Here is a 20,485-nt window from a genome sequence, read left to right on the forward strand (position 1 = left end):
AGGGTTAACTCAATCACCCCTGAAATTGATGAAATTAAAACAAGATGAGCAGAAGTGCAACATAACTGACATAGAGTTTTATATATCATAAATAAAATATTTATGCCTAGACATTTGTTCCTACTAAAAAAATGAGCTCCATTACAATTTTATTTTTTAAATATGCTGGGTATATTTATGTCGTATATTACATTGCTCCGATTAACTGACTTCAGAGTCAATACTATGTCTAATGGTAGTCCAATCCCATATAAAGTATTATCTACTTACTGCAAACATAGTACAGAAAGGAAATGATGACCATAATATTATTTTAATATTATCTGAAAATTGTCAAAATGAAAGATATATTGCTCAATTAACAATCATGCTCAATTAACAACCATCTTGTATTCTGATAAATTGTATTTGTCATATGTCGGTGAAATGAAGCAGTTCAGAACCCCAACTTGAGGAAGTGTTTAGTGTTTCTACGTACCAGAGCATCTACATCTGAAGCCGACACCTGTTGTATACTTTGGGAAAGATATTCCGTCTCCAAGATGTCTGCGTTGTAGCCGGTGACAGTAAAAAATGGTGCAGCGAGGTTACGTGTGACATTAACGTAGAGGATCTGTGTGTCAGTCTTGGAGGGTGAACCTCCGTCACTGGCCACTAAACGAATCTGTTGGATGCAAACAATGAAAATAAGAGCCGTTATTCTTCATTTAAAATTACTATATATAATCATAAAACTTCCAACAAAAACAGAAATTATTGAAGATTCCCCTTTTTCTATTTGTTAAACAATGAAATGTCCTAAAAATGGAATATAATTCTGATACTTCTGTTTCAGAGACAGAATCATGTTTACAGATTTACCAATAATTTTGATATAGCGAAGCGACACAATTTTTTTCTCACATTTTAGATATAGTTTCTCCCGTCTTCCTAGTTGGACAGTAAACTTGATAGAGTTTATTTACAACACAATTTCTATACAAGACTTTTGTATTTGCACACTTACCTTAAGATATTCTTCCGGGAAAGTGGAGAGATCCCCGGTAAGCGTAACCTGTCCCCCCGTTGGATTTACAGTAAACAGATTTGTTGCTCTGTCATCTCCGATGATGCTGTATGTTATCGTGTTGAAGGGAGGCTGGAGGTCAATAAAGTTCATATGTTTATCCAAGTTAAAATGAAATTATCAAAATTGATATATTTCCTTACAAAAAATTTTGCAGGTCTCATTTGCCAAAATATCTCCGGGCAAATGGTGGCAGTATAAAAAGGTTTTACTGTATATTTCAAGTAAAATTACATTCACAACAGGACTAGACAATAAGGTAGCCCGCTAGTCTGAGACTAGTGAAATCTCCAGCTGAACTAGTGGTTCTAAAAACTGCTATAGTAGAAATATGATATTACTTACCATGTTGAACAATACTAGTTAGTGGAATTTGCACATGGAATAGTAAAATTGGAAAGTGCTAGCCCAAATGACTAGTGGTTTTTATATATAAAATTCTACCCCTGCTGAGGGAAAAAAGTCTTCCAGATACAACCAACATGGCTAGCCAGAATATACCGACTAAATCATTTCAGAGCCAGCCAGAACTAGAAGAGTCCTTTCAAATTTCAATTGTTACACAAATTACACAAATTTCGTACAACTTTTGTGAAAGTAAACAGTGAAAATTTCATGTTATGCAGTATTCTAAAGCAAACAAGGAAAAGTTTTGCAAGTAATGCATAGTCCCCCACCTAGACAAGTTGAAAATGAACAAAAGTCAATCACTCTGCATATATTGGGACACTAGACCATATACTTTAGTATGCTACACTCTGTGATCCTACATTGTATGTACTTTCATGCAAAATATGGACATTGTAGGTTACAGAATATAAGCGATATGTCAGGGACAAAACTGTACACCGACGGACAGACTGACGGACTGACGGACAGATACCAAACCTAACATCTCCTCTGATAAGACTGGTGTGGGACCAGTCGAAGAAATTACAATCTTTTATAAGCAAACTGTTGTTATGTGCTCACCCTGGTATCGGCGTCATTTGCAGTGACAGTATAGATGACGGCTGGTCTAGCAGCATTGGAATTTAACCGGATAGATGCATCAGGCAAGTTGGAGAAGATTGGTGAATGATCATTCCTGATGATAGTGATGTTGAGTGGGATATTACCAGAGCGCAAGGCCGGCACCGCCAGATCTTCAGCATAAATAAAGTACTGCAAAAGAACAAATAAACAAAATCACAGAATTTTAATGACATAGCTGACCACAATATCATACAACTAGTTCAGTACACCAGGTTAGACACAGGCAAGTGATTATTAAAAGGGAGAAATTCAAAAATGGTTCTTTATACATTTGCCTTCATGAGGACAGATTTAAACCTGATATTTTTTAGTGCATTCTTACAAGAAAGCTATTCTGTGTCTCCCCAAGAAGAGATCGTCTGACTGTCACCAATCCCGTCTGCGCGTTGAGAAGGAATCGCTCTGGTGGGCTGGTAAAGTAATACCTCACAGTGTTGTAAGGGGCCTGAAGTAAAACATCAACATTACAGTATAGTCAGTGTACCTGTATGCAGAATTTTAACATCCAAGACAGTTCTATTCCTGTACAAATTGTCATAATAACTATAAACAACAGATACTTATACTAGATCCACATGTATTTGAGAAAATAAAAATCAAGATTACAAAAATTCTTACCCTTTCAATTTGACAAGATTAACTTGATGACTTTTGAGAATATTTTTAACAGGTGCCATAAAAATGGAATTTTCAACCCGGAACAGTGTAATATTTTGGGGTTTTATATTTCAACTGTTACATTGTTTAGTCTTAATTACCACAATGTTAAGTCTCAGCTTTTGACACTGTTAAGTCTTAACTGACACATTGTGAAATCTTAACTGTTACATTGGAAAGTCTTAACTGACACAATGTGAAATCTTAACTGTTACATTGAAAAGTCTTAACTGACACAATGTGAAATCTTAACTGTTACATTGTGAAATGTGAAATCTTAACTGTTACATTGTGAAATCTTAACTGTTACATTGTGAAATCTTAACTGTTACATTGTTAAGTCTTAACTTTGACATTTTAAGGCTTAATAAACACATTGTAAAGACTTAACTGTTACATTGTAAAGTTTTTGCTTTTGCATTGTTGAGTAATTCAAATAACACATTGCAGCTGAAAAAAGTGCAAAGTTTCTTTTTCTGGCAATGTAAGACACTTACTGCCAGATCTGAATCCGACGCCTGGATGTTGATGACAGAATTATCGACAGGTAGGTTCTCTAGGATCACCTGGGCATATGACACTGTATTGAAGCTGGGTGCGACAAAATTTCGTTTGATGGTTACTGTGAACACTTTCACATCCTCCCTCCTAGGACTGCCGCCATCCCGGACTCGCACTCGCAGCTGGTGGGAGATGTACACGTTATTTATTAGCGTACTTTTTATTAGAAGTAGTCACTGTATAGTTTAAAATTTCTTATAAACATCACAAATGACATTGGGTAAAAATGTTTTGATTTTTTTGGTGAGGTCTTGTGTTAAATAACAGTACAGTACAGATTTAAATTAGGATCAGTGGTAACTGGTGAAATCATACTTTAACAGCCTACATCATCATACTAAAAAGCTTCTAGGTGATGGAATACACCCATAAATAAGTAATATAATGATCTGAAACAGGCATCGGTGAATATTTAAATAACAAGAAAATGTCTGTAAAACATGAATGCCCCCTTTGTATAAAGTTCGATGAAAATCTGTGAAGAATTAAGTTGCTAAGTGTTACTTTACATTGAATCGAGATGGGAAGCGATGAGACGCGACGGGATGGGATGGACATGGGCAACACTATATGCGCCCCCCCCTCCTCCCATTTTATGGCGTGGGGCATAAAAAGGAAATACAAAAAAATTATGTGCAGCAGCTTCTTTCCAATTTTTAAAAACATATTTTGTAAGTTATAATAACACAGATATGAGCTTAAAGTCAAAACCTATACAAACCTGGTACTCGGTTGTGGACAAGAATAACAGTGAGTTTCTCAATGTTATTACACCAGTGGATGAATCAATTTCAAAGAATGCAACAGCATTACCGTCACCGAGCAGGTCAAAGGTTAGAGTGTTGAACGGTGCCTGGAAATGATATTAAAACAAAATGACAAAATGTACTGATTATCTCTGGACTGAAAATTTACATACAAACTAGCTAGAGCCAAAGTTACACTGGAATGATCTGGCTACAGTACAATATATTTGCTATTTGAAAGGACGCTAAAATATTGTACTCTCAGAAGTGGAGGAGCATCTGGTTATAATGTTGTTTGCAAAAGATGCGGAGTTGATAGGTTCAAGTCAACAAAAGAAATCAATCTAATTTACCACCGTGTCTTGATCTGTTGCCTCAACATCGAACACCTGCCCATTGACGGACATATTGTGAAAGATTTCGCGTGTAACCACGGTGTTGGTGATAATGGGTGGGAAGCTGTTTCTGTTGACCGTAACCTCCACAGTGGCTGGGATATTAGCAGGCAAAGAGGTAGGGGTACCCAGGTCATTGGCCGTCACTTGAAACTGGAAACACCAACAGGGAAAAACATGTCATATAAAAAAGGAGCAAATTTCAGCGTTTTCATTTCTGATAACTCTGTTTAATTGTTTATCTATAAATATTGAACATATAAAATAAAACGATTTAACAAAAGTTAACCCTACCGTGTATCGAGTCAACAACGCCGTGTCCAAAGTGACGGACTTCTTCAGAGAAATGGCGCCTGTTTCACTGTCAACCATGAAGTATTCTCGTCCTAGAGCACTGCCTGCTGCTTGGCTTATAAAGTAGCGAACTGTGTTGTGAGGGGCCTGCAAAGTAAACACATCTCATCAGGACAAATACCATTGACAGGGGAACAAATACCATGGACAGAAGATCTTATAAAGTAGCGAACTGTGTTGTGAGGGGCCTGCAAATCAAACATATCTCATCAGGACAAATACCATGGACAGAAGATCTTATAAAGTAGCGAACTGTGTTGTGAGGGGCCTGCAAAGCAAACATATCTAATCAGGACAAATACCATGGACAGAAGATCTTATAAAGTAGCGAACTGTGTTGTGATGGGCCTGCAAAGCAAACACATCTCATCAGGACAAATACCATGGACAGAAGATCTTATAAAGTAGCGAACTGGGTTGTGATGGGCCTGCAAAGTAAACATATCTCATCAGGACAAATACCATGGACAGAAGAACAAATACCATGGACAAAAGATCAAATACCATGGACAGAGCAACTACTGTTGGAAGCTATCTACATCAGAAGGAGAAAAGTGGACTCAATGCATTGATATCCAGAGTTTTAAAACAAGAGAACAGTTATTGATAAATCAGAATTGCTCATGAGTGCCTTTTCACCGACTCCAACATGAAGAGTGCAGTATATTTCAGGCCTTTTGAGTCTTGCAATTAAATTGAAATACTTACCCGAATGTCCGCATCTGTAGCAATCACAGTCTTGAAAGTTATACCCAGAGATTGTGTCTCACGAATGGTGGCATTATAAGTAATTGGATTGAATACAGGAGCAAACAGGTTTCTGGTGACGGTGATGGCTATCAAAGAGGTGGCCAATAAGGCGGGAGTGCCACCGTCTGTAGCTACCACACGCAACTGGAACAAACCACACAACAATTAAAAAGGAAAAGCAATGGACCAAAAATATCATCATATACAGTTTTAATGTCTTGTATGGGATAAACAATATCCCATGTCATCATGTAATATGACATCATTTTACTCTCAAATCTCACAGGATTCATTACTTATAAATTGTTTCTGTTAGTTCATGATGAAGAGCTACAGAGTTACTTACATTGTACACAGTGTTAGTGTCCAATGTTAAGTCCCGTTTGACCTTGACATTAGCTGTAGTAAGACCTGTTGTGGCAATGTCAAAATAGACTGGTGCGAGGTCATCTCCTATTACTGCCAAGGTTACGGTATTGAATGGAGCCTGTGGAAAAGTAAAACACAAGAGTCACAATCAATTTATATCTTGTGAGAGGAAGTAGAAAAAAACAATTTAGCTGTAAATATAAAAATAGTAACTTAAGATTGTAGATACAGCAGATTCACTATAACTAACTTACATCTGTATCACTGTCCTCACTTACATCTTCATCACTGCTCTAAACATATCTTATCACTGTCCTTGACCTACATCTGTTTTACAGTCATCCACTTAGACTTGTTTCCTCATCCTTGACCTATATCTGTATCCCTGTCCTTGACCTACATCTAATCACTGTCCTTGACCTACATCTGAACAGTCCTTGACCTACATCTGTATCCCTGCCCTTGACCTACATCTGTATCCCTGTCACTGGCGATACATGTATAATTATCTATATCAGTCATTGGCCAAAATATTGTATCCCTGTCCTTGACCTACATCTGATCACTGTCCTTGACCTACATCTGATCACTGTCCTTGACCTACATCTGTACCCTGTCCTTGACCTACATTTGTCTCCCTGTCATTGGCTATACATGTATAATTATCTATTTTACAGTCCTTTACCTACAATTTATATCACTGTTCTTGACCTACAGCTGTATCACAGTCTTCGACTTACATTTGTACCACTGCCTTTGACCTACATTTGTATCATGGTCATGAACTTACATCTGTATCACTGTCTCCGAAGGTGATGGGAAGAATATTATTATCAACAGGACGATTCTCTGGAATAGTCACAGCATAATTTTGGGCCCCAAAGAATGGAGCATTCCGGTTTCTAAACACATTGATGATGACATTGGTGGCAGACAGTGACGTCTTGGACACAGTTCCCATGTCATAAACAGAAACACTCATCTACAGCAGAAAAAAACCCATTAATGCACAATTCTATTTTTATTTGCTTTATTCTCTTTTTTTTATATATATTTATCATTTTTTATTGTTTTACTTAAAACTAAAATGTTAGATAATAAGAGCTGAAGTACAATTTTGTATAAAATCCATGAGATGGTTATAATGCACCCTGAGTAATATTTTATATATATTTGGTCAACAAAAATGTTATACTCTACCGTGAATTGTGGTGTCTCGGCTGTATCCAGAACTAGAGATTTCTTCACATAAATAGAACCACTCTCAACATCAATATCGAAGAATTCAAGTACAGCAGCCGTAGCAGTCATGTTGTATCTGATCACATTGTTAGGTGGCTAGAAATACAACACAAAACCTTCCTTGAAAATTGTATGAATGTTGAAATTCAAAATAAATGCACTGATCAAATTACTTAACCAGATATTGCTGTGATTTTTATTTATGTGTATGTGTGCCCTTCCACAACAAAAACCAAGGGAGAAGTATGCTCAACTTTGAAGTTGGGGTGCTAGTTGTACAACCAGCATTGTGCTTATGGACTGAAAAAGAAGTTATCTCAAATATCTTTCACTAACTTACCTGCAAAACATAAAATCAAAAAATCTGACACATAACCTTGTATGTCCGCCATGCCATTTTAAATGCTTGAAATGTATTTATATTTCACTGTTGCTTCCGATTTTCATACATTACCTGGCTGTCAAGATCCTGAGCGGGTACTGTAACAATTGGTACGCCAAGGTCTTGTGTTGATGGAATGCGCTGAGTAATGGACGCCTGCGTCACAGTTGGATTGAAAAGGTTGCGCTCGATTTTTAAGGTTAAAGTCGTAGTGTTTTCTTTAACAGGACTTCCATTATCATAAGCCCGCACTCGTACCTGTAAACAGACCCACGTTGTTGATCATGTTTTATTATGACAGGGCAGAAAGGACTAGTATTAGATGATATCGTTGGTGTTACTATTTTTAGAAACATCAGGTTAATATTTACTTTATGACATCATTTCAATTCTAACGTCTATTAGCCAAATGCAGTATTTTTTACTTAATGATTTCCCTAATTGTCATCTAGTTAATGGATAAAAGCATGATATCTTCATTATTCATTGAGTATGTGTTACAGGAACTGAAAAGTGCTACTGATCTGGACAAATACTTTCTCGGGTCCATATAACCACATATTCGCCAGGTATGTATACAACAGTGACAGGTAGATAATACTTACATAGAACACCTCTTCTGAGCTGCCTGCCAGTGCAGATTTGACAGTTATAACACCACTCGCTTCGCCCACTTGAAAGTAAACTGGTGCACTTCCGAAACCAATCACTTGATAACGAACGATATTGTAAAAAGAATCGTCATCTGTGGCTTGTACAGTGTACACAACATCGTTGATCCCTGCATCCTCCTGTACAATGTTCTCGTACGGTAGGTTTTGCCACTGGGGACTGAAGTTATTCCTATTTACATTGATGGTAATGGTCGCAGTATTGTCACCCACCTTAGGAGGACTGCCACCATCTTGAATACTCACAAGAACCTAGATTACAAAAAAAATGAGATCTTTTGTAAAATCAAAATCAATTAAACAATATGTTAACATATATAAAGTACTTGTTAACTTTGCTTTTAATGACTTTCAAAAAATGAAAATAATCAACACATCCATATTAATATAATATCATTTCATGGTTGTTAACACATGTACACAATTGCTCCATAGACATGAAACAAAATATCCTAATTGTATGACATTGTTAACCGTTTTATGGAATACTGTATACAGGGAAATTTCCGCTAGTTTAATTTTCGCCTTTTTCACCCGTAATGGCGGGAGGGCAAATTCATCATTATAGTCAATGTAAGTAAACAGTATAATAAAAATGGCAACTAAATGTGGAGGGCGAAATTACCACAGGGCAAAAAGTTGATTTTATGCGCAATTTTTTTCCGGTATACAGTATATCACTAGTTATCCTGTTTAAAATTTATAAACTTAAATGACGTCTATAGCAGCTTCTTACTGTATATGTTGTGTCTCTAGCTGTATCCTGCAACAATGATGCCTTGATTCGGATCTCTCCATTGTCAGGGTTGATGGCAAAGTATTCTTCACCCTTGCCTGTCCCAGTAATAATGTAGGTCACCTGGTTGAATGGAGCCTGTAAAGATAGGGGTCAAGTATGAACACTCAAATGCAAGGCAAATCAATTGTAATTCGTGTGAATTCATCCATCAACATAACTTACAAATAACTAAGCACATTTAAACATGGAGTTTGAAGAAACTAGCACAGAAAAAGAAGAGAAAGTGGAATAAAGTAGGGGTGGATGCAACGGGGTGGGGTTGGAGTAGAGGGAGGGACACATAATGAGGTGGGGTTGGAGTAGCGGGTTGAGAAAATGCAATGGGGTGGGGTTGGAGTAGAGGGAGGGACACATAATGAGGTGGGGTTGGAGTAGCGGGTTGAGAAAATGCAATGGGGTGGGGTTGGAGTACAAGGTTGTAAAAATGCAATGGGGTGGGGTTGGAGTAGGGGGTTGGGACAATGCAATTGGGTGGGATTGAGTGGAGGTGGGGAAGGACCAGAATGAAATTTGGAAGGATCATGTATTGAAAATGAACTGGAGAAGAAGATAGCATAAGAGAGAACAGAGTCAATTGGGAAGGAGGGAGGAAGTATGAATATATTTCCTGTTACTTTTGGTGTCTTAAAAACTTCTTGTAAACATTGTTGGGATCACAATCAAACATTACAAACAATGCTCTTTTAAATTACTAAACCCACTGTGACAGTGACACCAAATATCAGCCTGGTATATATAAACTGAGTAATATCAGCCTGGTATATATAAACTGAGTAAGATGTATTTAAACATAAGGACGGTAAATTCCTTATATTCTAAATCCTTTCGAATCAGTTAAAAAAAATCATGTATTCACAAAAAATGAGGGATTTATCGTATCGTAAACCTGAGAGAGAACACAAGAACATCATCCACACCTACCGTATTATCACTGTCTAATGCATCCACATCATACACCACAGTTACAAAACTGATGGTCTCCACAATGTCAGCTGTAGCCTGGTATGATGACCCCGCACCAGGTTTGATGAGGAGAGGTTTTTCAAGGTTTCTGTCTACATTCAATGTCAGGCTCGAGTAAGCCACACGAGGAGGCACTCCTTCATCATAAGCTATGATGGACAGCTGCCAAAATGAATTTAACCCAATATTAGATTTTACACTATAAATATACAACTGAAATAAATGAATTTTCGTCAATCTTTAAATTATGTAGAGAAATAGTTCAGCTCTGCCAAATGTAACATTAATATATGTTTTACTTTATTAATGAAATATTTTCTGTTAACAATCTGAAATTACGTCATCAAGTTTAATGCTATATATGGACCAAGGTATACACTTACCGTGTATGTAGCGGTGGTGAGACTCTGTAGGCTCTGAGCCAGAGTTACTGCCCCTGTATTACTGTTCATACTGAATACGTTGCCAGTATTCCCAGACACAATACCATAGTGCACTACATTGAAGGGAGACTGTCAAATAGATAAGAAGAATTGTTAGTCTTTTCCAACCTACTTTAAAATCACACATATCAATTTTGTCTTTGTACTCTTCAACAAAGACAGTGGATAAACAGGTGAACAAACAAATAAAAAATTAGAAATATTAAAAAAAAAACACCATCATCCGGAGTAAGGACAGATTCAACACTTGATAAATTTATTTTGAAAGACTGAAGGGTGAAAATTAAATAAGAGCAAATTTTAATATTATATCGCAGCAATTTTTAATTGTGATGAGACGATACAAGGTATCTATACAATTGCATACCAAATAAAAACAAGTTAAAAATAAAAAGGCGATAGCCACCTACCTTATCATGTTTCATTTTAATGTATTATTCATAAACAAAATCGTAAAGTCAATATATTTTTCAAAATATTTGGATAGGTTATGTGAAGAACATCGGTACTCACAACTACGTCGCTATCTGTGGCTGAAACATTGAACACACTGGATCCTGCAAAGGCATTCCTAGAAACAGATTGCACAGTTGGCAGATTCCCAATAATTGGGTCAAAATCGTTGCGCTGGACAGTGATTGTGACTGATCCTGTTTGTTGCGACGACAATGAAGAATCACGTAAAATCACCCGCATCTGTGTAATAAATCACAATACAAATGTATGCATGAAATGATGAGCGTCACTGATCAGCTAGTCAACACAAGGACTATACATACAGTATCAAGCCTCTACACTTGCTAAACTTAAAAGTATTAAAAAGTACTGACAAATATTATAGAAGTCATATACAAATGATTACATAACAGCTTACACAAATGTATCTGTAGCTTCAAATTTTCTTGTTTTTTTTTTTTAACACATACTGCTTAGAGCTTCATTTCACAAGGCCATTTTTTTGCACTTTTTTGTCTTTGTGTAAATTTGTGGGATTTAAATTTTCGTTCAAAATATCAAAAGGCAACCAACCTAAGTAACTCCAGAAGGGCACAAATTTCCAGTGCATATATTTTGTGTATTTTTTCAGGCCGTGGATACAGCAAAGAAAAGTTTTTTTTTTACAAAGCATTAATTCTATATACAAATTTATTGATGACATTTCCAAACACATACTTACAATATAAACTTTATCGTTGTCCTCAAGGGTAAGAGGTCGTATGACACTGATTTGACCATCATTTGAGTCTATTGCAAAGTAGGTCAAGGTTGCTGCATCTCCAAGTGCCTCATACACAACAGTGTTATGCGGTGCCTAAGAAATAAAAACGGCCAATCACAAGACTTGTAAGAACATATTTTTTTAATTTTTTTTTTATTTCCGAAGGGAAACACATTCAATTAGTGGTTCAACTACTGTACTTTGATTTCAATTATTCATCTAAAAACCTTTCGTTAAGAAATTTGAAAGAATTTATGATGACCTAGCCATTCTCTATCTAACGATTTTAAGATAAAACCTTGTGTCAAAAATCTTAAGTTTCCTCCATCTACACTGGAATATGAGTCATCTGGACTATTAAAAATAAAAAAAACATTTCGCACCAATTAACTCATTAATCTTTCAATTTACAAAATTAGGAAACAATTTAACCAACCTGATTAATCTATCAGTATGTGGGCAGCGTCATCGACTCCCCACCCACCTTCTAGGTCTGATCCATCATTTACGTACGTGCAAAACAACTAAATGTATGTACGCTTATAGAGGATCGGAATTGACGTTTGATTTTAATATTACCAACTTGTACCTATTTTATACCGTTGTGTCATTTGTCCGATACTATTCATTGAATTATCAGAAATAGAAACTTACTGGTTGTGATACAGAACCTTTCTACAATTCATACTTACCAACCTGAAGAACAATATTGATACATAGGTTTACATACTTACTGACCAAGTTATCAAATAAATTACTACTGTACTGGAGAATAGGTTTTAATCCCACTGACACTAACCCTCGTACCATCAGTAATAAACTGAAATATCAGAAATGTATATAGGTAAGTGAATTTGAAATGAGTCCACTTTAATCAAAATGCTGAGAAATATTGAGACTTACCAATAAGTCATCATCACGGCCTTGAACTTGTATGCCAATGTTTGAGCCTACAGTCAGTGTCTCCAGAATCGTATGGGAATAGGACAGCTGGACAAACTCCGGTGCATTCAGGTTCTTCAGCATGTTCAAAGTGACAATTTGCTGACTGCTTAGGGGTGGCGAGCCATTGTCACTCACACGCACCAAAAGCTGCAAAACGATTTTTGTGAATGATACACTTTAAAAGACAAAGCAATATATCTACTCTACAAGACAGATTTGTAGTGATGCAGTGTCTATGACAATAATGAACACCTTTATTGATGGGAAATATTATTTTGGAACGTATTCTGTTCAATGAACAAAGCTACTTTCCTTTCAGTCAAATATTTTGAAAATGTTGAGTTACATAGTGGATTTTACCTGGAAGCTTTCCTCCGTCACAGACTGTACAGACGAGCGAGTGACGATACTTGCTGTGTTTGTGACTGTGTTCACTGAACCAATCTCAAAGTATGTCAAGGCTGTGTCAATTCCCTCCAAGGTGAAGGTCAGCTGATTAAACTCTGGAACCTGTAAATGCAAAGATACAGAAAACTTGTAACAATGGTCGTACAGGACCTTTCCCCAATACCCAAGCCTACATATGTATGGACTGTACTTAAGGCTAATACACACACCTACATAGAGTTATATAAACATGTATAGATTTATATAGCGAGTGACGATATTTGCTGTGTTTGCATGTATAGATATATGTATAAATTATATATACATGTATAGATATAGATCTCATAAGTAATAATGACAGTATCATCCAATATTGGCGCTGGATCTGAAGGAACAAATGTTGGTTGTATGCGTATTACTTAAATACTATATATGGGCAAAGAATTAATAACCACAGTGCAGACTAAGAAATGTGTCGAATTTTCAGGCCAATCCACCCTTTATCAAAACAGGAACGTGAACATTTACATATTACAGAGACAAGCAGTCACCATGAAACAATAAAACATGTATAGCTATGTGTTTATTTAAATTTGAGGATCATTTTGGTGTGCCTCTTGACTAGTCTTGAATCATTTTACAGCCCTTTGTTAATTGCAAGATACACAATTATGTGACGAAAAATGAAAACATATATTATGCATAATGTCAGATGAAATTTTTCAATCATATTAAATTTCCCTGCTATCTAATGACTACTTTCTCACATTTAGGAAAAACCACCACCGAATACTTACACCAAAATTTGGATCTTGAGCACTAAGTGTGTAGACGGTTGAACCCTGAACAGTGTCTGACCTGACAGTTTGTGACAACACTGTGTTTGTAAACGCTGGAGCTGCATTACGGACCACAGATACAGTAACCGTGGCAGTCTGAGCACTTTCTCTCGATGGGGATCCCAAATCGTAGGCATCAATGTAAAGCTGAAAGAGAAAGGAAAGTTTACTGCTTGTGGGCCTTTTTCTGAATCTCAAGTAGGGATTTGATTTTATGTTATTCAAGCCAATTTTAAACACAGAAACAAAATGAAGATCTTTTACTTGTAAAGATAAATTGAAATGTCTGACAATTTTTTTTAAACTGAAAGAGTCATTCAAAATTGTTATCAATGACTACATTTGAAGATTTCATATTTTCTTTTGAAAAGAAAATTGCAATATAAAAGATTATCTCCCTTTCTGCATTAGGTTCCTGAACAAACTTTGCATATCAAAAACATTGCAATGTTTTTTTCCATGGATCCTCCTACAGTATGTCAAATAAAAAAAGAACCAAGTGAAGGAAAATCAACCTAAAAAATCAGAAAAAGTTTTTTTGGGGAAAAGCTTGAAAATTTAAGATTAAAACGCATGAAATGTGATAGTACTAACCAGGTACACATTATCGCTATCTGTTCTAAGATCTTGCTTGACAGAGATATCCCCTCCGCTGGACACTTGGAAATACTGCTGAGACTTGGCTGGTGTGACAACAGTGTTCATTTTAAAGTTGATAGTATTGCCTGGAGACTTAATGTCACGGTCTTGTATACCTCCCGCCAGATTTATTCCTGCTAAACTGGTACCAAGTGTCTGTGTCTCCAACACCTGATCGTTGAAGTTGGTCGTAGTCCACTCAGGGTTAAAGAAGTTACGAAGGATTGTGACATACACATAGGCAGTTCCTTCACGGGCAGGATCACCATTGTCTCTAGCAACTACCACCAACTGCAAGGAGAAAAAACAGGTACATGATTTTTGACTTCTATCATCTACTATCCGCGATATTTGTAGTGCTCATACTGTCTGTCGTCCCACCAGATAAAAAAAATGACGATGTCGGTCAAACCTCGGATTCGTCGAATACCATGTATTCCTTGAACTATTGACCTGGACTCCACGAGTTGGAGTTAGCAGGGTTTTACTGTAGCATTAACTGACAACTATTATGAATTACTACATGTACTACAAATAGATTTCTATACATTGAAATTCTATATAATTGTCTATTTATCGTTAGCATGCATAGATGTCAATAAAATACAAATCTGTATATTTGTCTATCGACAACTACTATGTATAAATGTCTGCATATTCCAAATCTGTGTAATTGTCTGTAGGTAAATACTACGTATAAATGTTTACATATAACAAACCTGTATATTGTCGATAGATAACTATTCTGTACAAATTACAAACCTGTATAATTGTCTATAGATATCTATTCTGTGCAAGTTACAAACCTGTATAATTGTCTATAGATAACTATTCTGTACAAATTACAAACCTGTATAATTGTCTATAGATAACTATTCTGTATAATTGTCTACAAATCACAAACCTGTATAATTGTCGATAGATAACTATTCTGTACAAATTACAAACCTGTATAATTGTCAATAGATATCTATTCTGTACAAATTACAAACCTGCATAATTGTCTATAGATAACTAGTCTGTATAAATGTCTACAAATTACAAACCTGTATAATTGTCTATAGATAACTGTTCTGTACAAATTACAAACCTGTATAATTGTCTATAGATAACTATTCTGTATAAATTATAAACCTGTATAATTGCCTATAGATAACTATTCTGTACAAATTACAAACCTGTATAATTGTCTATAGATAACTATTCTGTATAAATGTCTACAAATTACAAACCTGTATATTTGTGTAAAGTCAATATGGCAGTATATAAGTGTCAACGTGTCTTACTGTATACAGATCCTGGGTGGGAGTTGCCAGATTGCCGGCTGTGTTGATTTGTCCATTAGAGTTGATGGTGAACAGATTCGAGCTATCAAGCAAGGAGTAGGTGATGAAATTTAACTCAGGCTGTGGAAACAACAACAAAACAGATATTATAATTGAAAAGATCTATTTATCTCATTTTTAGAATGTTGTGTGTTGTAAGTTTTTTTGCAAGAACATTTTTCATCAGTATTGTCAAGGAAATAGACATAGCTGTAGATTCCATTGAGGTCCATTTTGTATATCTATTTATTTTTCTCCAGCCAAACATTCCCAAAACTATGCCATTATTAACAAGCGAGTGATGGACTAGCTGTTACGGAGTAATGTTCAGTTATTCATCGAGAGGAAAGATCCCTTTAACCTCATTCCATCAGACATTCTTAATACTGTCAACATAACTTATTTTTGCGTGAATCTCATTTTAGCACTTTTCGTATAAGCATATAACCTTAACCGAAAAGTGACATTAACAAGACGTGATATTAGGGGAAATGTACTGTAATTAGAAACCATGCCACTATGATGCCCGGCTATTCTTCAAGTTCGTTCCAAAAGATAGTTTTCTCTTATTTCAGTCAGGCCAGTCACATGACTGTCATTGTTAGCTCTAGATAGTTCTGGTCAGTGACATCGTTGGGCATATTCAGTAATGGCATTTCTAAGTGTCAAGATATTATTGTACCATACATATCTATTGTAATGATGACAATTAATAGGGCAAGTATGATCATTTATTACATTTTTGCCAGTGAAATGTCAGATTCTATCAACTTGATAAAACTGATATCTTTCACACTGTGACAAATATCACATATTGGTATTGACCAATCATTACGGTATCTTCTATTCGCTGCATTCAAAGGCAAAGATTTTTTGTTCATATTCAAATGAAGCGATGGTTGTTATGGTAAATGTTTGGTACACACACTTAAGTATTTACATAAATATACAATTAATAACATTTTTATAAGCAATCATACCAGAAAAGAGCAGAAAACGTCAGAATTGCGGTGAGTATCCCATTCAAAAAGGCCTGCCGCCTTGTTGTCAAACGTGACATTAGAATATGACACTAATTATTATGCTTCTGATTCCCGCCCTTTTTTAATGCATTACATTTTTTCATGTTTAATGCTTTAAAAATATGATAAATCGAAAATGTAATGGTGTCTTCAGTAATAACATTTATATTTCACTCGTATGGCTAATATTTTGATATTTTTCACGAGTGCGCAGATATCCTCTACATATCGGACACAAATATCTTTCCATGCCAACTCATCAACAAATCCCCATCTCAAAAGAAGCGGTTCAGATCTAGTAGTATTAAGCTTAGTAGTATAGACTAACTCAAGTTTCATTCTATCCCGATTCCAACAAAACTAGACCCGTATGACATACACTTCTAATTAATGCGAAATTGATCATGTTGGAATTACTGAACAAATTTTAAAGTTTGTGACGTAATTATATTACAATTACAATCAGGAAAGTGGAGAGTAGTGTTGATAAGCCATGAGTTAATAAAAAACAAGAGATAATGAGGGCTGGCAAAAATCTAGGAGGTAGACACTAATCATGAAACCGACTCCAAATATGGCTTACCCAAAAGGCTCCTCTATTTTTCAGAGTCTAAGTGCTAAATCATGATCCGGTAGCTTAAAATTGTAGCTGATGTGCAGAAACATGATGCAAAGATATAAGTTTGTTAACTCGACCAAAATATTTGTCGAAGGTACAGTTCTGACATTGATGACTGATAGAAATTTGTATTGTTCATTTGTACGTGTCTTCAGATACATTATCCTGATAGAACTAGATGAACTACGGCCATTGAATCACTATGGGACAAGGTACAGTAGTTCCCTGTTATACTGACACCTTCTGTCCCATGCCAAATTTATATGTGTACCTGTGTGTTGGCGTCGGAAGCTGCAACTGTAACCACGCTTGTGCCACTTGGGACATTCTCATTGATGCTCTGCGTGTACGTCTGGGCGAAAAATATGGGTGGAGCTGTGTTTCTGAGGACTGTAACGGTGACTACAGCATTTGATGAAGCACTTCTCGGTGTTTTTCCCTGATCCTGCAGGCCTACTGTAACCTGCAAATGATATTGACAAAGTCATATATCAGGTATTGACAAAGTCATATATCAGGAAACGGATACCTGTGATAGAACATAAAAATCATTAAGAAGTAAATTTGAGCCTCATTCATACACAACTGCTTCCAATCCAGGTGTCTCAAAGTCTAGCCACTGTTTTAAGGACAGATCTCTCTATTTCCAATAAAAGGTTTCCAAAGAAATATTTACGATTTACCGTCTAGCCATTTTGCCTGGGAATGAAGGAAGCTTGATGAGAGTGGCTTTGCTGTATATCAACTGTGTTTCAAACCTACATTTATGTAAATACATATCGTTCAATGGTATGAAGACTTTGTGTATCATTTTGCCATATAGGCACAAAAATGAACAAGGCAAAAAGGGTTGATTATCTTTAACATATCACGGCGATTACTTTTAATATCTAGATTACAACTTAGAAGCATACATATACAAATAAATTTATTATCATCGTGAAATATTGTTTTGGGATTAAATACCAGTCACATTGATTGCCTGTGTTAGACTTACGGTAAAGGTGTTGATGGCCTGGTTGTCAGCAGGAGAACGTTTGAGCTGAAGTTCCCCAGTGTCGGTGATGATGAAGTATTGTTGGGCTTGGGAATCACCCACAATACTGTAGGTAAGCTGGTTGTTTGGCAACTGAAATAATACACAATGCAAAAACATAACATCATGATTATTTAAATAATATACACTTGTAACAAGTTTCTTCTATTCATTTTCTACTTAATGCTATCTATAGTCATGTAAATGGTTTCACTCTCAACTTATTTAGCCATACTAGTTATGTCAACTGGTTTACTCTTCATTTAAGGAGTCATGCTACAGTAAAAGGTATCTTCTTTCGTTAAGAGCTCCACATGAAGAAACCTGTGTAATATATATTATAAAGCTACACAGGATAGATTTAAGAAAATTACTCCTTTGCTATTGCTGACTTATCACACAATACATGTACTTATATTAAAAAGATAACTAACATAAACTACAGGTTTTATGTGTACAGAAGCATATAACTTTCACTCTAAAGGAGTAGTATTATGTGTACATAGCATATGACTTATAACTCTTACCGGTACACAAATTACAGGTAAAAAGTGTTAGGTAGCATATAAACTTAACTCTAACAAATATCACAGGTATAATGTGTAAGGTAGCATATGGTCCTTAACTCTAACAAATATCACAGGTATAATGTGTAAGGTATCATATATCTTTAAGTTAAATGTACATCATCAATATGTGGAATGGGACAAATTGAATCTACCAATTGATATCCTGATAAACCATCATAGTGTTGTGTAATTGCCTCACCTGTGTATCGGCATCGTTACCACTCAGTTTAAAGACAAACTGCAGCAGGGGTGCATTCTCCAACACTGTTGTAGCATAATTAAACGGTCCAACACCGTCGAACGAAGGATCAAACAGGTTCCGCGTCACACTGACTGTAACCGTACCTGTTGCCATTAGACCACCACCGTCAGTAACAACCACACGTAACTGTAAAACAGAATCAATTTTTAGCATTATATTTATAAACATGCTTGATCGACATACTTATGGATTACTTTTACTATGCTGGCTTTTCGATGTTAAGTAATTCAAAAACTGCTGAAAAATTTGTGTGCAAAAGGACAAAATTTGTAAACATTGTTGAAAAATTTCATTGCCAAACCTTGTGATAATGAAGTCACTGCGCTGTGTAAGGATAAAAAGTACTGTGATTGATAAACCAAATGGTATTAAGGGAGATGAAAAGTACATGATTGTACATGCTAAGATTCTTTGATCCAAACATGGCAGTGCTGCTACAAAATTTCTGTAACAATAACGAGGAGCATTTATGGAAAAAGTGAACAAAAACTCCCAAGTTATCAAATATAAGTTAAGTTACACCTAAAGCTAGTCATTATTGGGTTTTTATTTGCCACACTTTGTCACTATTTTTGAAGATAAATATCCCTCTTTTTCACTCCAAATTGTTCTACATCATCATGGTTGTTCCTCAAAGCTCCCCGAAACACAGGACATGTATGTACTACACCCATATGTGTCAAGATCTATAGTACACTTACATAGTATGCATCGGAATCATCGGTCTGCAGTGAGTTGGCAAGTGTGATAGCACCGTCTGAGGCACCGACTTGAAAATGATTTGGAACTCGTCCATCCACAATCAGCGAGTAAGTCAGTTGTCCGAAGGTACCCTAAATCAAAAGATACATCGGACATGATTAGACCCAATATTGATGGATTATACAGGGTATCAGCATCTGTTAACTCATTCACCCCTGAAGACATATTTGAACTCTTCCCATTCAAAGGTTGGAATAGTTCATTATTAGTCAATTTCAGTGGTGAATGAGTTAAACCTCTGCCTTTTTAAATATATACAGAACTGAAAGAACTTTAACTCATTCACCCCTGAAGACACGTTTGAACTCCAGTTCAAAGGTTGGAAAAGTTCATTATAATTTTTGTCAGGGGTGAATGACTTAGAAAGTCAGTGTCTGTGGCTGTGTTTATAAACAGAATTTACCGTATCAATGTTTGTGGCTGTGTTT

At 36.0% G+C, this 20,485-nt stretch overlaps 1 protein-coding gene across 1 annotated transcript in view; it reads right to left on the reverse strand.

Moving 5' to 3' along the window:
- LOC110453939 overlaps positions 1 to 20,485 on the reverse strand; it is a 135,374-nt gene that overhangs the window by 89,433 nt on the left and 25,456 nt on the right. Inside the window, exons 26-53 of the mRNA XM_021503188.1 lie at positions 19,997 to 20,128; positions 19,233 to 19,421; positions 18,426 to 18,557; positions 17,700 to 17,891; positions 15,749 to 15,868; positions 14,418 to 14,753; positions 13,782 to 13,970; positions 12,958 to 13,107; positions 12,556 to 12,744; positions 11,611 to 11,745; positions 10,947 to 11,129; positions 10,374 to 10,502; positions 9,949 to 10,152; positions 8,965 to 9,102; positions 8,163 to 8,480; positions 7,630 to 7,815; positions 7,134 to 7,271; positions 6,724 to 6,915; positions 5,911 to 6,051; positions 5,523 to 5,708; positions 4,755 to 4,901; positions 4,419 to 4,613; positions 4,041 to 4,172; positions 3,256 to 3,441; positions 2,424 to 2,546; positions 2,039 to 2,230; positions 1,007 to 1,138; positions 479 to 664 (exon numbers count right to left, since the gene is read on the reverse strand). Of these exons, the coding sequence (XP_021358863.1) occupies positions 479 to 664; positions 1,007 to 1,138; positions 2,039 to 2,230; positions 2,424 to 2,546; positions 3,256 to 3,441; positions 4,041 to 4,172; positions 4,419 to 4,613; positions 4,755 to 4,901; positions 5,523 to 5,708; positions 5,911 to 6,051; positions 6,724 to 6,915; positions 7,134 to 7,271; positions 7,630 to 7,815; positions 8,163 to 8,480; positions 8,965 to 9,102; positions 9,949 to 10,152; positions 10,374 to 10,502; positions 10,947 to 11,129; positions 11,611 to 11,745; positions 12,556 to 12,744; positions 12,958 to 13,107; positions 13,782 to 13,970; positions 14,418 to 14,753; positions 15,749 to 15,868; positions 17,700 to 17,891; positions 18,426 to 18,557; positions 19,233 to 19,421; positions 19,997 to 20,128 (4,872 nt within the window). The remainder of the gene's footprint in view (positions 1 to 478; positions 665 to 1,006; positions 1,139 to 2,038; positions 2,231 to 2,423; positions 2,547 to 3,255; positions 3,442 to 4,040; positions 4,173 to 4,418; positions 4,614 to 4,754; positions 4,902 to 5,522; positions 5,709 to 5,910; positions 6,052 to 6,723; positions 6,916 to 7,133; positions 7,272 to 7,629; positions 7,816 to 8,162; positions 8,481 to 8,964; positions 9,103 to 9,948; positions 10,153 to 10,373; positions 10,503 to 10,946; positions 11,130 to 11,610; positions 11,746 to 12,555; positions 12,745 to 12,957; positions 13,108 to 13,781; positions 13,971 to 14,417; positions 14,754 to 15,748; positions 15,869 to 17,699; positions 17,892 to 18,425; positions 18,558 to 19,232; positions 19,422 to 19,996; positions 20,129 to 20,485) is intronic.

The sequence above is a fragment of the Mizuhopecten yessoensis genome, unplaced genomic scaffold (genome assembly GCF_002113885.1).
Source record: "Mizuhopecten yessoensis strain PY_sf001 unplaced genomic scaffold, ASM211388v2 scaffold7547, whole genome shotgun sequence".
Taxonomy (NCBI): Eukaryota; Metazoa; Mollusca; class Bivalvia; order Pectinida; family Pectinidae; genus Mizuhopecten; species Mizuhopecten yessoensis.